Source organism: Dromiciops gliroides, chromosome 3 (assembly GCF_019393635.1).
Source record: "Dromiciops gliroides isolate mDroGli1 chromosome 3, mDroGli1.pri, whole genome shotgun sequence".
Classification (NCBI taxonomy): Eukaryota; Metazoa; Chordata; class Mammalia; order Microbiotheria; family Microbiotheriidae; genus Dromiciops; species Dromiciops gliroides.
Genome location: NC_057863.1, coordinates 62,609,233 through 62,627,571, shown reverse-complemented (window position 1 = coordinate 62,627,571; position 18,339 = coordinate 62,609,233). Strand labels below are relative to the sequence as shown.

The 18,339-nt window shown below is 42.9% G+C and overlaps 1 protein-coding gene across 1 annotated transcript; it reads right to left on the bottom strand.

Annotated features, from left to right (window-relative positions):
- Window positions 1–4,914: 4,914 nt before the first annotated feature.
- FAM124B (family with sequence similarity 124 member B) lies at window positions 4,915–17,997 on the bottom strand. The gene is made up of 2 exons (XM_043990420.1): window positions 17,266–17,997; window positions 4,915–5,553 (listed from the first exon to the last, which is right to left on the bottom strand). Exons 1-2 carry the CDS (start codon window positions 17,995–17,997, stop codon window positions 4,915–4,917), a joined length of 1,371 nt encoding a protein of 456 aa, XP_043846355.1.
- Between the last annotated feature and the right edge of the window lie 342 nt (window positions 17,998–18,339).

Here is an 18,339-nt window from a genome sequence, read left to right as displayed (position 1 = left end):
ATGGACGTGAGACATAGCATTTGAGGTTAAAATTTAGTTGTTCCTGACGATAGCCACTTGGGGGCACTATGGAGTCATTGCAAGTTGTAATGAGTTAGAAAATTCACCTAAGCCTGCTATTTTTGTACATTTCTTCAGTCCCTGAGTAGTACTTACTATATCTTGTAGGCAACCAATATTTTTTTTTTGGATGTTAAAAGAGAAATCCTCATAATTTAAAAGGTTGAAAACTAGTAGAGAAAAGTTTATTCCTATCATAGTTAAAATTGTGTTAGGGAACCTGTTAACCTATATTTTCTCTGCTTCATTTATATGGATTTAAAACAAGTGGTAGGTAATGATGGGCCTAAAGAACAGAGAATGAAATTTGCCTCCCTACTCTTGGCAAAGTGATAGGGGACTGGTAGGATAGAATACCATAGTAGGATACATCATCTAATGGGTCACTCATGGTTTCAAATGTTTTTACTTGCTTTCTTTATTTTGAGAAAGGATGTAATTTAGAGATTGGGAGGGAATAGAGTAAGTATATACCAAAATAATTGTAATATAGACCTTAAAACTTGCTTATGAAAGATGTTTTAGTCTTACTGAGCAAAAAGAGATATATGTGAAACATTTAATTTCTGATAAACAAGTTAGTATTTTAATGAACTCATTTACATTTCTTCTTCTTTTTTGTTTAGTGAGGCAATTGGGGTTAAGTGACTTGCCCAAGGTCACACAGCTAGTAAGTGTTAAGTGTCTGAGGCAGGATTTGAACTCAGGTCCTCCTGACTCCAGGGCCAGTGCTCTATCCACTGCGCCACCTAGCTGCCCCCCTCATTTACATTTCTTATGGTATTAATCAAGTACTATCCTAAGGGAAAAAGTTGGGTTTTTTCCTCAGAATCTCTAAGCTTCATCCGCCTAAGTTTTTAATGGTATGTTAACTATTTTAGTCATGAACCCATTTCATAATTTTAACCATTTTTTCCTAAGGAAACATAAATAAAACAAAATTCTTTCCATTTCTCCAAATCTTACTTATTAATCAGGTAAAATTTTAATACAATAGGTTTTCAGTAAACTAAGAGTCAAGTCAACAAGCAAGTCAACACACATTGGTTACTGCCTATAATTTGCCAAGCAACATGCTAAGTGTTGGGAATATTAAAAAAGGCAAAAACACAGTTCCTGCCTTCAAGGAGCTCCCATTCCAATGGGGGAAACAACATGTAGACATTTCGTATGTATGGACATGCAAGATTTAGACAGAGTAGAATGTAGGTAATCTCACAAGGAGAGCATGAACACTGGGAGGTTGAGGTGGGGAGTGGGGCAGAAAAGTCTCTTGAAGAAGCTTGAAGTAGACCTGAATCTTGAAGGAAATGAGGGAAGGCAGGAGATGGAGATGAGGACGACAGGTAGTCTAGGTATGGAGGACAACCAATGCACAGGTATGGTGTTGGGAGAGCGGGTGTTTTGTGTGAAGAACAGCAAGGAAGCGAGAGTAGTTGGATGTAAAAGGAGATAAAGGTGTAAAAAGACCGGACAGGTAGGAAGGGGTCAGTTTATTTGTTGTTGTTATTATTCAGTTGTTTCACTCGTGTCTGACTCTTCATGATCACATTTTGGGGAAGTGGTTTGCATTTCTTTCTCCAGCTCATTTTACAGATGAGGAAACTGAGGCAAACAGGGTTAAGTGACTTGCTCAGGGTCATACAGCTACTAAGTATCTGAGACTAGATTTGAACTCAGGTGTCCAGGCCAGTTACTCTATTCACTGTGCCACTTACCTGCTGGGCCAGTTTATAAAGAGCTTTAAAAGTCTAACAGAGGGTGCAGCCAGGTGATGCAGTGGATAAAGAAAGCACCGGCCCCAGATTCAGGAGGATCTGAATTCAAATACAGCCTCAGATACTTGATACTTACTAGCTGTGTGACCCTGGGCTAGTCACTTAACCCTTATTGCCCTGCCAAAAAAAAAAAAAAAGTCAAACAGAGGATTTAATATTTGATCCAGGAGGTCATGGACTTTACTCTAGACTTAACTAAATAAGAGTGACATGGTTGAACCTGTCCATTAGGAAGATTACTGGGGCAGATGAGTAGAGTAGGAGTGGGCATTGAATGAATAGATCATAGGATGTTAGAGCCAGAAAAAGCTTTGGTGATCAATTAGTCCAACCATCCTTTTTTTTTTTTTTAAAGCTCTTTTGGTATACAGATGTAGTAGTGGTTTTTTGTTGTTGTTGTTGTTTTTGTGGGGGGCAATGAGTGTTAAGTGACTTGCCCAGGGTCACACAGCTAGTAAGTGTCAATTGTCTGAGGTCAGATTTGAACTCAGTTCCTCCTGAATCCAGGGCCAGTGCTTTGTCCACTGTGCCACCTAGCTGCTCAATGCTCCAGAATGTTCTTCTGCTAGGCCTGAAAGAAATCAGGACGTGGAAAAAACGATAAATCACTTTTGCAATCCACATCATTAGTACTGAGCAGCAGCATGCATAGTAGATAGAGAGCTGGCTTTGAAGCCAGGCAGACCTAGGTACAGGCCCCATCTCTAGTCCATACAGGCATGTCACTTAACCTGTCAGTGCTTTCTAGGTAGCAGTCTAAGAATAAGACTATCAAATGCAGGACAAGTGCCAGCTTACATTGGCGAGAGAGTTTCTTCATTCAAGAGATCGCTATGCCAAGGAAATCACAGGTCTGTTCTCATTTCCTTTCATTAACTTCGTGCATCTATCTTCAGGATAAGAACACATTACAAATGCTTTGTGGCTTGCTAAGTGTGGGAAGAAATAGCAAACATTTTATAGGCTCATCAGTTTGTTTGTAGACTTCAAGTTGGGCTTTGTTTCCAATCTTTGACAGAAGAGATGTGCCATGGTGGGAAATCCATAATGTTTTGTGGTTTCACTGGCCATAAAACATGTTATATTACAATGAAGTGAGAGGACCCAATGTAGCCATAAAATTCACTCCATTAACCTTCTCGGACTAAATTAGCTGCTTCATTTCAGCAGTCGCTGAAAAGCAGTATGATATCATGGATAAAGAGCCAGTTAGGGTCAGGGCCTACCTCTGACATATCAAGCTGTGTTACCTTGGGCAAGTCACTTATACTTTCAGTGTCCAAGGCTAAAAGTTGCATAATGGTTGCCTAAGTGCATGGATAAATGTAGTTTCTTCCATCTCTATATTCCTATAATTCCTTCCTTCCTCATCCCTTTTTATTCCCTTGTGTATCCTTCAAAATTCAGTTCAAGTGCTACCTCCTATATCAGCTGATCCCCCAAATACTAGTGCTCCCCCCAAGCCCCTTGCACTTAATTTTGGATATGCTTATATGTAAATATGGATTGTCTCTTCCACTGGAATAGAAACCCCTTGAAGACAATGATGTTTCTTTCTTTCTTTTTAAAAATTTCCTCAGTGCCATAGTGTCTGACACACTTGTTGCCTGGCTCCCTGAAAATTCCCATTTCTATGACTTACAAGAGAATGAGAGAGAGATTCCTTTGATTAGTAACAAGCACAATCTGACCTCTGGAGCAGGCCAGAGCAGTGATTAGGAAAACAGCAAATTATGCATTCTAGTTTGGGTCTTTGGTCTCTTAAACAAGCAACACGTATGAATTTGAGCCTCTATTGGCAGGCACCATTGTTGTCTTTGCAAAATCAAGACTCTGAGGAGACCCATTTGGGTACTCTAGGGGCATCTAGGTGGTGCAGTGGATAGAGTCCCAGGCCTAGAGTCAGGAAGACTGATCTTCCCTAGTTCAAATCTGGCCTCAGGCACTTAGTAGCTGTGTGACTCTGAGCAAGTCGATTAACCCTATTTGCCTCAGTTTCCTCATTTGTAAAATGAACTAGAGGAGGAAATGGCTAAACCACTCCAGTATCTCTGACAAAAACGACCCAAATGGGGTCTTGGTGTGTTGGACACAACTGAAAAATGACTGAACAACACCATTTGCACACTCTAAATGATTTTTATGTTTATCATGATCTGATTATTAGATTGGGGGTGGGGGGGAGAAGTTGGAAGTTTTCAATTCATCATGTATTTTATTGGATGAAATATGCAAACAAAGCCAGAATGTCCAAAGTCTATCAGAAGAATGTAGGGACCTATAGGGTCAGGAGATTAGCAAGTACTAAAGAATAAATATTTAATGTGGTTCAGGAAGAAGCTAGGCAACTCCAATGAATACTAAAGCAAAATTTAAAACACTAATGAGTTGCATAACATATTCTGCTCATAAACACACAACACAAATGACCTGAGACACACTAAACACCTGATTTAAATTGTGTGTACACATCCTGGGGAAAAACAGTGGCGAACATTTTCCCTTGTGTTTTTTTGGCTCTAACCTCTTACAAAGGAAGTTAGACACCCAAACTAGTCCCTTGCTTCTTTGGAACGGTAACGGTTTTTTAAACATTAAAAACACAGGAGGTGGGGCAGCTAGGTGGCGCAGTGGATAGAGCACCGGCCCTGGATTCAGGAAGAGCTGAGTTCAAATCCAACCTCAGACACTTGACACTTAACTGTGTGACCCTGGGCAAGTCACTTAACCCCAATTGCCTCATAACCAAAAACAACAACGACAACAAAAAACCCACAGGAGGAGGAGACAGCTAGGTGGCGCAGTGGATAAAGCACTGGCCTTGGATTCAGGAGGACCTGAGTTCAAATCCAACCTCAGACACTTGACACTTAACTAGCTGTGTGACCCTGGGCAAGTCACTTAACCCGCAGTGCCCTGCCACAAACAAACAAACAAAAAAGAAAACACAGGAGTAGGCATGAGGGATACTCAGACACCCCCAGATATGCGAGAGAAGCTGGCTGGTTTGGGGGTTAGGCTCAGTCTCCAGAACAGTGGATTTGATTCAGTGTCTGAAACTGACATTTGTTTCCCATCATATAAAGAATTCTTCGTCGTTTCCGTGGGGTATTTGTGGCAGGTGAAACGCCAAGGTTGTCTGCCCAGCACCACTGTCCCTTTGGCCAGCAAATGGTAAGGGGTGGGTCGTCTCCTCAGATGGCTTATTTCTTGAGCCAGATATAGCTAACAGAGAACTTGGCCTCCACGATGCAGGCAGGCTGCTTTGCAAATCCCTTGGAAATGTTGTCAGAGAAGATTGCTTCTGTTCTGAATTGATTACTGTGAACCCTGTATCAACATTCGTCTCCGCCTCAGGCTTCTGAAAACTGTTTCCTTGACCGTGTGTTTTGATTCCAGCTGCTGATTCCAGATGTGGAGAGGGCCTGTCCCACTGGGAGATTGAGGAGGGGCTGTTAGAGTGGGATGAACAAGAGCTAGTGCAGGGAGTCCTCCCGGAGCTTCTGGATGGCAAAGTGCCCCCTGCCAGATCAGGAGGCTCTGGGAACATGGGCTTTGACCTCCGGGTTAGGTTTCTCCTACTTCTCTGTTCTGGGGTCCTTTTAGCAGAGATCAGGCCTTGGCTGGAGTCTTGGAGAGGGGTGTCAGCTCCCGTAGGGCTGTGCTTAGAGGAAAGCTCACCCTTGTTTTCACCTGGTCCTGTGTTTGTTTGGACCTGTTAAAGAAGGGTGGGAAGGACATTGAGAGAGATTTAAAAAAACTATTATTGACAGTAATAGGATGTGGTAACAGTAGCCTAGAACTTCATTTTTAAGGGCATAATTAGTATCTACTTAGGTCCTCTTTCAGTTCAACAATCAGCTTTTCTTAAGCATTTGTTATATGCCAGGTAGTGAGACTATAAAGGCAGAAGGCGTCCCTGCCTTCAAGAAATTCACATTTTCCATGCAGAGACATGACAAGTAAACACATAGATGAGCACCTGAGATTTTGAGCTGGGAATGATCAGGAAGGAGCTGGCACGTGGGCTAAACCTGGAAGGAAGCTGAGAATTCTTTTGTAGGATAAATTTTTATTGATACGTGTTAGTCCTTCTCTGAGCCAATTCTGATGATATTAAAGTTCACTCACTCCCCAACTCATTCCCCCTCTTCTACTCTCCTCCATAAGCTTTTTTCTTGTTTCCTTCATGTGAACTACCTTTCCCCAGACCATCTCTCCCCTTCTCCCTCCCCCAGTTTATTCCTCCTACACCTCATCCCTATTTTAATGATGCATTTTGTTTTAACATCACCTACATTTTCCACAGTATCCTTCTTTCCTCCCTTCCCCAGAGAGTGGTCCCTAATAATGATTCTTTTTTTTTGGGGGGGGGGGCTGGGGCAATGAGGGTTAAGTGACTTGCCTAGGGTCACACAGCTCATAAGTGTCAAGTTTCTGAGGTCAGATTTGAACTCAGGTCCTCCTGAATCTAGGGCCAGTGCTTTATCCACTACCCCACCTAGCTGCCCCCTAATGATTTTTTTGAAAGGAAAAAAAAGTTCCATTAAATTAACTGATATATCAAAAAAGTTTTACATTATATGCAATATCATTATATACACCCACAGACCCCCACCCCAATTCTGCAAAGAATGTGGGAGGAGGTGGTGTTGTTTCATGTTATTTTTTTTCTTTTGGGCCAAGCTTTCACCAAGCAGTAATTAAGAAACTACTACGCAAAGGAAGAAAGGCAGGAAGGAAGGAAGGAAGGAAGGAAGGAAGGAAGGAAGGAAGGAAGGAAGGAAGGAAGGAAGGAAGGAAGGAAGGAAGGAAGGAGGGAAGTGTTAGAAACACAGCTAACCACTGTTCGTGTCACACAGCTCTAGTGTCAGCAGCTCAAGTGTTGGCAGCCCTAGTGTTGCTAGCACATCGCTGTTCAAAAACTCTGAGCAGGCAGCAGTTGGTGAGTGAAGGCTTTATTCATCTTCGTGAAGATGGGCACTCTTCTGAATGTGCCGGAGACTGCTCTGAAGTGAGGTCCCTCACCCCTATCTATACCCCTCAAGGGGTCCCCTCCAACCAATCACATTAAGGCCTTTTGATACCCCTCATTTACATTTCAGTTATTACAGTTGCTATTTATACAGAATAACAGTAACAGCCTAAGAACCCATCAGGTGGTACCAGTTAACCAATCAGATTTTACAAACTATGATACCAGGCCATAACCTATTCTGGGCAAGAGTGTGCCCCCGTCCCCCCCTCCCCCCAATAATACTGTGTTAACATACATAACTCTTCAAGAAAGAAAACCTGTCTTGGGGTTTGACCAATCAGATTGCTCCATTTATCCACCAATCAGATTGCAGCCTTAGGCCCCAACCCTAAGCTGGAGTAAGAATGTCCCCATTCCCCACTAAACAGTGCGCTTGTGTAAACATAACTTTTCAAAACAAAACTCAAGTCAGGGCTTGAACTCTGTGTCATGTGGGGATCACCTTGTGTGCCTCAAAGTGAACTCCCAGACCAGCCCAACTCCCACAAAACCCAGGCCCTTCTTCAGGCCCTCGAGCCTAAGGCCCAGGAGCCTCAGCTTGAAGCCTCCTGTGCTCCCTGCTGGGAGGTTGGGGGGGGTGGGGGGAGGAGGCATAAAGCTGTTGGCCTGAAACCAGACTCACTCTCTGCCTTTAGGGCTCTGAGAAGAGTCCAAATATAGTCTTTTCTCTTGGAAGGAAGGAAGGAAGGAAGGAAGGAAGGAAGGAAGGAAGGAAGGAAGGAAGGAAGGAAGGAAGGAAGGAAGGAAGGAAGGAAGGAAGGAAGGAAGGAAGGAAGGAAGGAAGGAAGGAAGGAAGGAAGGAAAGGTCATTGCCTTCAGAGAGGAGGAGGGAAGAGATTAGTGCTAGCCTTGGAAACCTGGTAGCCTTCTAGGGGGTGCAACATGTAAAAATAATAATATTTCAGATAATTCAAGGCTCATAGTACAGATTTAGAGCTAAAAGAACACAGAACTACAGGATTCCCACAGTTGGCAGCACCTAAATTGAGCCTTGAAGGAAGCAAAGGTTTCTAAGAAAGAATCTACATCCTAGGCATTGGGAACAGTCTGTGCAAAGGCTTGAAGATGGGAGGTAAAATGTCTATCTAGGGCCACTTCAATGGGCCAGTGTGGCTGGTAAATGAAGGTGGGGTGGTCTGCAGAGCTGAGAAAAGGGGGAGTCCAGGCAACTGCCTCAATTGGTATAGCTCACAGTCCAACCTAGCAAGAAGGTAGACATTTCATCCTCAGGATCTGGCTAAGGATTCATTTTGTTTTGTTTTGTTTTTTGCAGGGCAATGGGGGTTAAGTGACTTGCCCAGGGTCACACAGCTAGTAAGTGTCAAGTGTCTGAGGCTGGATTTGAACTCAGGTCCTCCTGAATCCAGATCCAGTGCTTTATCTACTGCGCCACCTAGCCGCCCCCAGGATTCATTTTTAAAAAATAATTGTTGGGGGTAGCTAGGTGGCACAGTGGATAGAGTACCGGCCCTGGATTCAGGAGGACCTGAGTTCAAATCCGGCCTCTGACACTTAACACTTACTAGCTGTGTGACCCTGGGCAAGTCACTTAACCCCAATCGTCTCACAAAAAAAAAAAAAAGAAAAGAAAAAAGAAAAGAAAAACAATTGAGTTCCATTAATAAAGTATCACAAGCCTAACACACACACACACTGACATCATATGCAGTTTTCCACACCCATGATTTTTCACCTCCCTCTGCAAAGAAGCCAGGGGAAGTATTTTCTCATAGAAGCTAAGGATTAGAAAAGGCAGAGAGGAGGAGGGGAGAGATTAGGGCTAGCCTTGGAAACCTGGTAGTCTTCTATATAGAGATAGGAATTCAATCCATGTGTCCAACTCTCCAAGACCCTGTTCAGGGTTTTCTTGGCATAGACACTGGAGCGGTTTGCCATTTCCTTCTCTAGCTCATTTTACAGATGAGGAAACTGAGGCAAACAGGGTTAGATGATTTGCCCAGGGTCACACAGCTATTAATTAAGTGTCTGAGGCCAGATTTGAGCTCAGGAAGATGATCCTTCCTGACTTCAAGCTCAGCATTTTATCCACTGAACCATCTAGCTGCCCTATTTTGTATTTACTTTGTATTTACTTACCTGCATATATGTTATCGACCCTTCTTCCTCCAGTTGATAAAGTCCTAGAAAGCAGGGACTGTTTTTCATTTTTGTTTTTCAATTCCCTAACACTTAGTAGATGCTTAGTAAATGCTTATTGAACTAAAGTGGGCGGGTAGATCTATCAATGACTTTTGTATGACTTCAAGATATGCATTAGACATATGGGAAAGCCTTTGAAAGTACATCTCACTGACAAATCAAAATGCTTTTTTTATAACCAACAAACAATAAGCAGTGGGATTTTGTCTTCTCTGTGTCTTTGAGTCAGTTTTGTGACTGGAGATAGGTCTTCTGTAAAAAAACACAAAAACACAAAAACCAAAACCAAAACACTTCTGAACAATATGTTATACATTGCTCACATCCAAAATGTCAGCTTCCCTTCTCATATTTTTTTATTAAAGATGTACTCAGTGTGTGTGTAAATCATCCTCATAAAGACTTAACAGAAATAAGAAAGTAGGTATACAGAGCAGTAGTTATGTATAGCACCTTTTTTTTTTTTTTTTTTGGTGAGGCAATTGGGGTTAAGTGACTTGCCCAGGGTCACACAGCTAGTAAATGTCAAGCATCTGAGGCCGGATTTGAACTCAGGTCCTTCTGAATTCAGGGCTGGTGCTCTATCCACTGTGCCATCTAGCTGCCCCTGTATATCACTTTTTTAAAGAAGTTACTAATATCAATTGGGATTTTTTTTCTAACTATTTGGAAGATTTCCCTTTTTCAGATATCCTGAAAATTGACATTTTTTTGCCTTCAAAATTAGGTTGCCTCCACCATGCTTTTCTTCTATGCATACTTTGGTTTATTCTAACTGCTCGTCCTGGCGTTTATCCATAGAACCTGCCAATTTATCTTATATATGTTCATTATGGTTGTATTAGCTAACAATCAAATTAAAAGGGAGTAGATAATGAGCAAAGAGTTCCAGGAGCCCTCAGCATCTAGGGAGTTTGATCTTGAAGGAAGATGACTCTGACATAAACAACTGAAAAAAAGCATCCTTCCATAAACCCAAACCTGCCCCGCTATGATTGTACAACCCCACCCAATCCATTTGAAGAATGTAGCTTTCTTCTCAGCCACTGACACAGAAGACAGATGGCTGGATATGATAGAGGCTCTCCTCTTTGGGGAAGGAAAGCTACTGGGAGCTCACAGAATATTCACTGATGTATGCACCCAGTTTAGCTTAAGAAGACTTTATTAAGGACCTACTAAGACCAGAGCAGCCGCTGAATTGAGTAGCCAGTGCTGAGCTCCAAACTTCTTCACTGAAACTACTCACCTTCACCTCCTTTAGTTGACTGAGCAGTTCTCGTTACCAACTTGCCGAGTTTCTAATCTGGCACCCATGATCTAGTCTTGGTTTGCCCCATTGATGTGCAGATTGACAAAGCCTGCTTTTGTTTTGATTTACTGGGGGGATAATCACACAGACACCCCTTGTTCAGATGCCAGATGGAAGCAGGGGTTGAGGTCATTCTTCTTTACTTTCTCATTCTTTCCAGCCTTTAGCCCAGTTCCCAATACATTTGTTCATTTGTTCCAGTCGAATCCAAGTTTTTGTGACCCCATTTGGAGTTTTCTTGGTAAAGACACTGGAGTAGTTTGCCATTTCCTTCTCCAGATCATTTTACAGTTGAGGAAACTGAGGCAAACAGGGTTAAGTAGGCAAAGTAGGCAGCCCACCCTAAATTGTTTGAAATGAGCCTGGGGGTAGGGGGAAGAGGAAGAAAGGAATGAGGCTAACAACAGAGTTACAGTAAATCCCATCAGTAATCAGAAAAGATTCTTGTAGCTCTCAAATTTTTTTGGGGGGTGGGGGGGGAGCTTGGCAATGAGGGTTAAGTGATTGTCCTGGTTCACAAGCTAGTGTCTGAGGCTACATTTGAACTCAGGTCTTCCTGACTATAGAAAGCACTTAATAAATGCTTGTTGACTGATTGATTAAACACATTGCTTCTATACTTGCCACCATTCTGCATCTCCCACTACTTAAATAAAACCATGACACCAATATGTCTTTTTTTTTTGTGGGGCAATTGGGGTTAAGTGACTTGCCCAGGATCACACAGCTAGAAAGTGTTAAGTGTCTGAGGCCAAATTTGAACTCAGGTCCTCCTGACTCCAAGGCCAGTGCTCTATCCACTGCACCGCCTAGCTGCTCCTATGACTCCAATATATCAATGGAAAGTGAAATACATCTGTCCAAATATAGGTCATGCTCCCCTTCCCTGACAAAAAAACAAACCAAAACAAAACCAAAAACCAACCCTGGCTTCTATAAAAACAGAGTTGTTTTTTTTTTAATCAGCCTATAAGCAATGTTATATTTTACTGTATATCTATACTTTTTCCTTTCCCAAAATCTGATTTCAGTGATAACTCCAGTTGCCTTCCAAACTCAGTTCAATATCCATCACTTATATGAAACCTTTCCTGATCCTCCCAACCCTAGATCCTTCCCCTGAAATTACCTTGTCTTTACTTTGAATGCATTTTATTTTTTAAATTTTGAATAGAATTTTATTTTCCAAAGTATATGTAAAAACAAAATTTTAACATCAATTTTTAAAAACTTTGTGTTCCAACTTCTCTTCCCCCCTCCATCCCCACCCCCCACCCACAAGAACTCAAGCAATTCAAAATAAGTTATACATGAGTAGTCATGGAAAAATTCCCATATTAGCTAGTTGTGAGAGAAAACAGTCAAAAAACCCCAAACTTCAGATTAAGGAATTGTCAAAGAGGAAAAGAAAAAAAAATTTTAATGTGTTTCCATCTGTTTTCAGTTTGAATGCATTTTAAATGCACATACATGTGTAACTATAAGCTCCTCAGGGCTTTGGCTATTTCATTTTTGTCTTTATCTCTCTAGTCCCTAGCACATTACTAACATGTGGCAGGTGCTTGATTTCTTGATGGGGGAGCAGCCTATGTTCAGAGGGCTAGGACACATCATATATAGGTGAAGGGTCCTGAGAAGGAAGGGACCAGGGGCTAGAACAACCAATTATCCATTAGTTTGAGGCTGGTTACCCATTCTGTGAATTGTCTGTGTTTCTTCGCTTGACTTTTCCTATGAAGAAACCACTTTTTAAGCATATCAGTGTTCAGGAACAAAAAAAAGACAGGTAAAAGACTGCAGTAAAAAGTTTGTGGGGTACAAGGGAAGAAAAGGCTAAAAAAAAACAAACGAGAGCTGGGGGCAGCTAGGTGGCGCAGTGGATAAAGCACTGGCCCTGGATTCAGGAAGACCTGAGTTCAAATTCAGTTTCAGACACTTGACATTTACTAGCTGTGTGACCCTGGGCAAGTCACTTAACCCTCAATGCACACACCCCACCCCACCCCCCAAAATTGAGAGCTACAAGAATGCTTTCTGATTACTGATAGGATTTACTGTAACTCTGTTAGCCTCATTCTTCCATTCAATCCTTTCTTCCTCTTTCCCCTACTACCCAGGCTCATTTCAGACAATCTAAGGTGAGTTGCCTACTTTGCAGATTCTTATAGATCTTTCTCCCTCTATCAAAAGGCTGGGCCACATGCCTGCAGTTTGGTCCAGGTTTCCAAAATAAAATATCAATATCTGTGGCCTAAGTGTAAAATAAGCGATTATGCTTTAGCTGGGTCATCGAAGATGCAGCCCCTGCTACTTCCTGGATTAAGCAAAGTATCATTTATTAAATGCCTGCTCTGGGTCGCTCCGTGCTAGGGGCTGGGAACACAAAGACAAGAGCAAAACAGTTTCTTCCCTCCAGGGTCTATAAGCACCGGTAAGCAGATAAGAGACTGACTTGAAGGGGAAGGCACTACAGTTGGAGGGGTGAGGAAGGGCCTCCATCAGAGGGAGGCCCTTGAACCAAATCTTTTTTTTTTTTTTTTTTTGCGGGGCAATGAGGGTTAAGTGACTTGCCCAGGGTCACACAGCTAGTGAGGTCATATTTGAACTCAGGTCCTCCTGAATCTAGGGCTGGTGCTTTATCCACTGCTGCCACCTAGCTGCCCCTGAGGCAGGAGCACTTGTGAGGAGCTGCTAGCAGGCTGGTAAGCCTGGAAGGTAGAGAGGCATCCTCTGTGTAAAAGGCTGGATAGGTAGGATGAGGTCAGGGAGCAAAGAGCTGTCAATGCCAAACAGAGGTTAGAAGTGATGCAGTGTATAGAGCGATCCCACCTCTGACACTTCCTAGCTGTGTGACCCTGGGCAAGTCACTTCACCCTGTTTGCCTCTGTTTCCTCATCTGTAAAAGGAGCTGGAGAAGGCAATGGCAGACCACTCCAGGATCTCTGCCAAGAAAACCCCAAACCAGGTCAGACAGGACTGAACAACAACAAAAGGTTCTGGGGAGCGACTGGAGGTTTCTGGGTGGAGGAGCTGACACGGTCAGATTTGTGCTTAATGCTTTTGTTCTTTTCTTTCCTGCCCAACCTTCCCCTCTAGCTGCCAAAACCATCTCTGTAAGTCAGAGACATGACCGTATATCACTTCCCTGCTCAAAAAAGTCTTTGGCTCCCTTTTACCTCTGGGACAAAAGATCCATTTCTCAACCTGGCCTTCCTGGTCCTCCAGTATCTGACTCTACAGCACTTCCCAAACCTTCATTTACATCTTTCCTTTTATGCTCTTTAACCTATGACCCAACTGGTCTGCTAATTTCCCCCAACCAGCTTTCTATCTCCACATTCCTTACATTTCCAAAGGCATCCCAAGCCTAGAGCGCCATCTCTCATCGCCAACTCAGAACTCTAGGTTTCATTCAAGGCTCACCTCAGGCGCCATTTCTTATGGGAAGTCTTTCCTGATTCCTCCTGATGTTAGTATTCTCTCCCCCTTCAAATCAGTAAATTCAACAAACTACTGAATAAATTCCAGTGGCTTCCTATTATAGCCTCCAGGAGCAAACACAAAACACTCTCTTTGACATTCAGAGTCTTTTATAACCCAGCTCCTTCTTACCTTTGTCTGTCTTCTTTTTTTGGTTTGTTTGTTTTTGTCTTTTTGTTTTTTTGTTTTGTTTGGCCGGGCCATGAGGGTTAACTGACTTGCCCAGGGTCACACAGCTAGTAAGTGTCAAATGTCTGAGTTCAGATTTGAACTCAGATCCTTCTAAATCCAGGACCAGTGCTTTATCCACTGCGCCACCTCGCTGCCCCCGCCTTATCCGTCTTCTTACACTTTACTCCCCAACATGTCTTCTTTGATCCAGTGACACTGGCTTCCTGGCTGTTCCAGAAACAAGACACTCCATTTCTTGGCTCTGGGCATTCTCTCTGGTTGTCCCCCAACCTGGAATGTGCTCTCTCTTTCACTGTCTACTGACCTTCCTGGCTTCCTTTAAGTCCCAACTAAAATCCTACCTCTTTCCCCAGTTCCAGTGCCTTCTCTCTGTCATTTTCTGTTTATCCTGTATATAGCTTGTATATATTTGTTTGCATATTGTCTCTCCCATTAGATTGTAAGCTCCTTGAGGGTAGGGAGTGTCTTTTACCTCTTTTTGTATCCTCGGCACTTAGCACAATGTCTAGCACATAGTAGGTGCTTAATAAATGTTTCCTTGAATTTAATAGGGGGCGGCTAGGTAGCACAGTGGATAAAGCACCAGCCCTGGATTCAGGAGGACCTGAGTTCAAATTCAGCCTCAGACACTTGACATTTACTAGCTGTGTGACCCTGGGCAAGTCACTTAACCCCCATTGCCCCGCAAAAAAAAAAAATAATAGAGTTGAATTAGATAATCTATTTATCTATGTATCTGTGTACATGAGAGACAATGTGCCATAGTGGATAATGCTCTGGATTTGCAACTAGGAAGACCTGTATTCCAATTCTACCTCAGGCACTGACTAGTTTTGTGACCTTAGGTGAGGTATTTCCCTTTTCTGGGCCTCAGTTACCTCATCTGTAAAATAAGGGGTGGTGGGTTAAGGCCCAGCCTCTTACGCCCTTTTCAGCTCCAAATCTACCAATCATGTTGTATGCCCCAGTAGGACATGAGCCCCTTGACAGCAGGGCCTGTTTTATTTCTTCCTCCTTGTGTCTCTAGTACCTAAAACAGTATTTTTCTACACAGTAGGTGCTTAGTATTTATTAATGGGTGGGTTAAATTGAATTGAATTGCTAGAAACATTATAGGCATCTCAATGCCTACACAAGGACATGTGTACAGTTATACTGTAGTTAACGATTAATGGTACTGGTTATTAAAAGCTGTCTGCTTCCTCCATGACATTTTCTTCAACCTCTCAAGTTGGATGTGCGATTTCTCCATTCAGACCCTATAGAATTTCTTTTTTTCTTTTCTTTTCTTTCTTTTTTTTCTTTTTTGTGGGGCAATGAGGGTTAAGTGACTTGCCCAGGGTCACACAGCTAGTAAGTGTCAATTGTCTGAGGTCAGATTTGAACTCAGGTCTTCTTGATTCCAGGGCCGGTGCTTTATCCACTGTGCCACCCAGCTGCCCCCCAGACCACACAGAATTTCACACTCCTTTCTCTTTTGTACTTCCCTTGCATGGTTTTGACAGATCCATTTCTGCATGTGTCATATTCCCCACCCCCTCCCCCACACTCCCCAAACAGGTTCCTTGAGGACAGGGGCCATCTCTTATTTTGTTTCTCCCCCAGTGCTTGGTACCATTTTCTTGTAATATGTGTTGGATGGATGGATGAAGGAATGAATGCACAGATAAGACCTCCTTTTCGAAAACTCTTCTGTTGAAGACTATTTAACCAGATAATTTAATTTGTAATAAAACAAGAGAGTGACTCAGATTCAGAACTTAACTAACCACTTCCAGTCTCTCGTATCTTTGGCACTGGCATCCCCAAATACTTCATGACCTTAACTTCCTCGTATTGGTTCAGAACTGCATTTTGTGTTGGTAAATGCAGTTAGTTGAAAAAATGTATATACCTACACATGTGGGCCAGCCATATAATGGAAAGAATATTAGACAGGAAGGCTGTATGGAAAGAACATTATATACAGCATCCAAGGACCTGGATTTTTTTTTTTTTGCAAGGCAATTGGGGTTAAGTGACTTGCCCAGGGTCACACAGCTAGTAAGTGTTAAGTGTCTGAGGCCAGATTTGAACTTAGGTACTCCTGAATCCAGGGCCGGCACTCTATCCACTGCATCACCTAGCTGCCCCAAGGACCTGGATTTCTAACCCAGCTCTGGCAAGTCCTACCTATACGACCTCGGTAGAGTGACTTCATCTTTCTGAGCCTCCCTTTCCTTAGCTGTAAAACAAGAATATTGGACTATATGGCCCATTCCAGCTATCTATCTATATGATCTCCTGACCCTCTAGGACTCAATATCCTTATCTGTAAAATGAAAGTGGTTGAACTAGATGACATCTCAGGTCATTTCCATCTATAAATATATAATCCTATGAACTGAATTTAAAGTCCTGGGTCCTGTCACTAAAATTTATTTCTCTAAGACCCAGTGTCCTCATCTGAAAATCTAATGGTCTATGATTTCATATGTAGCGTGTAAAAAGTTCAAAAGACATCGTTGCTGAGTAATTTAATCATTTGGTTAAATGGCTAGTGTGTTTATTAATAAAAAGATGGTCATTTGGCCATCTCTCTTAGACCAAAGAGTCCTCATGGCATTGGGCTTCTTTGGATGGGTGGGGGTTCCTGAGGGTGGCAATCAACTCTAACTGGTAAACAATTAATAAGAGAATGAAGATTACAGTGAGAGGCTGGACTATATTACAATGAGTGTCTATGGGTAGGTGACTTACATCACCCAAATCTTGGTCAAAGACACTTATCTATTTCTTTTCTTTTTTCTTTTTTTTTTTAGTGAGGCAATTGGGGTTAAGTGACTTGCCCAGGGTCACACAGCTAGTCCTAGTGTCTGAGGCCAGATTTGAATTCAGGTCCTCCTGAGTCCAGGGCCAGTGCTCTATCCACTGCGCCACCTAGGTGCCTCTAACTTGTCCATTTCTAATATCACCTGTCTGACAAAAAGGAGAATCAACATTTTCCCACGCCTGTCTGAGTAAACACAATGAGCAGGAATCCTCTCATTAACCCAAACTTAGAATTTCTTTGACTGATTAGATCTTGGCTTGGGTAAATCTTTGAGAAACCTTTGCATTGGTTGATTTCTGGATGAGGAAGTAGAAAAGGGGAAAAGCCTTGGTTCTGATTCAATAATTAGTTATTAATATGAGAGAAAGAATAGTTTCTCTCACATATGATCATAAGTTTATGTCTAGAGGGGAAAAAAATCCTAAGAATATACCTGTAGGAGAATTTTGTTTCCATCATAGTCCTGAGTTTGCCATCTGGTGCTGCTGATAGGAACACAGGGATGTGGCAGAAGTGGCACTAACTGGCCAATTTCTTGAACCTTGAACTGTAGCACCGAAGATTCTCTGACTTCCACAGACATCCCCAGGGGAAGTTGCTTCAAGGACAGCTGGATTGAAAAGTTTTTCTTTGAATACACTACAAAGAAAGAGAAGTTGTCCTTCTGGGTGGTGGCTTCCTTTTGTAAGATCATTTCATAAAGTCTGACTGCATCTTCATAGTTATCAAAGCTGCAATATAAGGTCACCCGAAGGATCTCGCTGCCACAATGCACCTGTCGCACCCCCCACACAGGCATGTGAGGATCTAAGCTGTAGAAATCCTGCTTGGTAAGAGTGTAGGGGCACAGCCTTCCCCCCGCATTCTGTGTGGGATGGGACTGCCATGGCGGTTGCTGGAATGAGTCATAGATGTGAAAGAGCCGCTCTTCCCCATGGTCTTCATTCAAGAAGAGCAAGACAGAAGTCCCTGGGAACCCAGACCTCTTGGAATGGTATTTTTCATAGCATTTCACTGGAGTCACTCTCTCTGACACCAGAAACAGATGAACTTCTGGGCAAATCCACTCCAAGAGGCGGTCAAGAGTTTGCTGCAAAGGCAGGGCATATCCAGAGTTGGCCAGGAGGTGGACAGTCATGCCTAAAGGTGCCTGTCTCTCGTCCATCATCAGGCTGCCCCCGAAGAGAAAAAGGAAGCAACTGATGTTAGCCCAGATGCCAAACGCCCACCCCACCCCCCAACCTTCTGAAACCAGGGAAGCGCGTGGGAGAGCATCTTTGGCTCTCCACAAGGCTTCGGCCCACTAGGAAATCAGAACAGATATCCAACAGCCTGCTTCTTTCTGGGAGCCTTGCTGGTTGCTATTGGAGAACCAGGTTGGCAGCTCCCCCAAGGCTTGGCAAAGAGTCTCCCTAGGCACAGGCAAGGTCAGCATAAGTGTTATTGAGCTTAAGTGTGAAACAGCTCACTGTGTTGGGCTTATTGAAGCAATGCGCCAGGGATCCTC

Excerpts from the sequence above, each read along its gene's own strand:
- FAM124B (XM_043990420.1), bottom strand. The coding sequence starts at position 17,997 with ATGGACGAGAGACAGGCACCTTTAGGCATGACTGTCCACCTCCTGGCC. Across the intron at positions 5,554-17,265 it reads GAAACAAAATTCTCCTACAG|GTCCAAACAAACACAGGACC; the intron begins GTATATTCTTAG and ends CTTCTTTAACAG.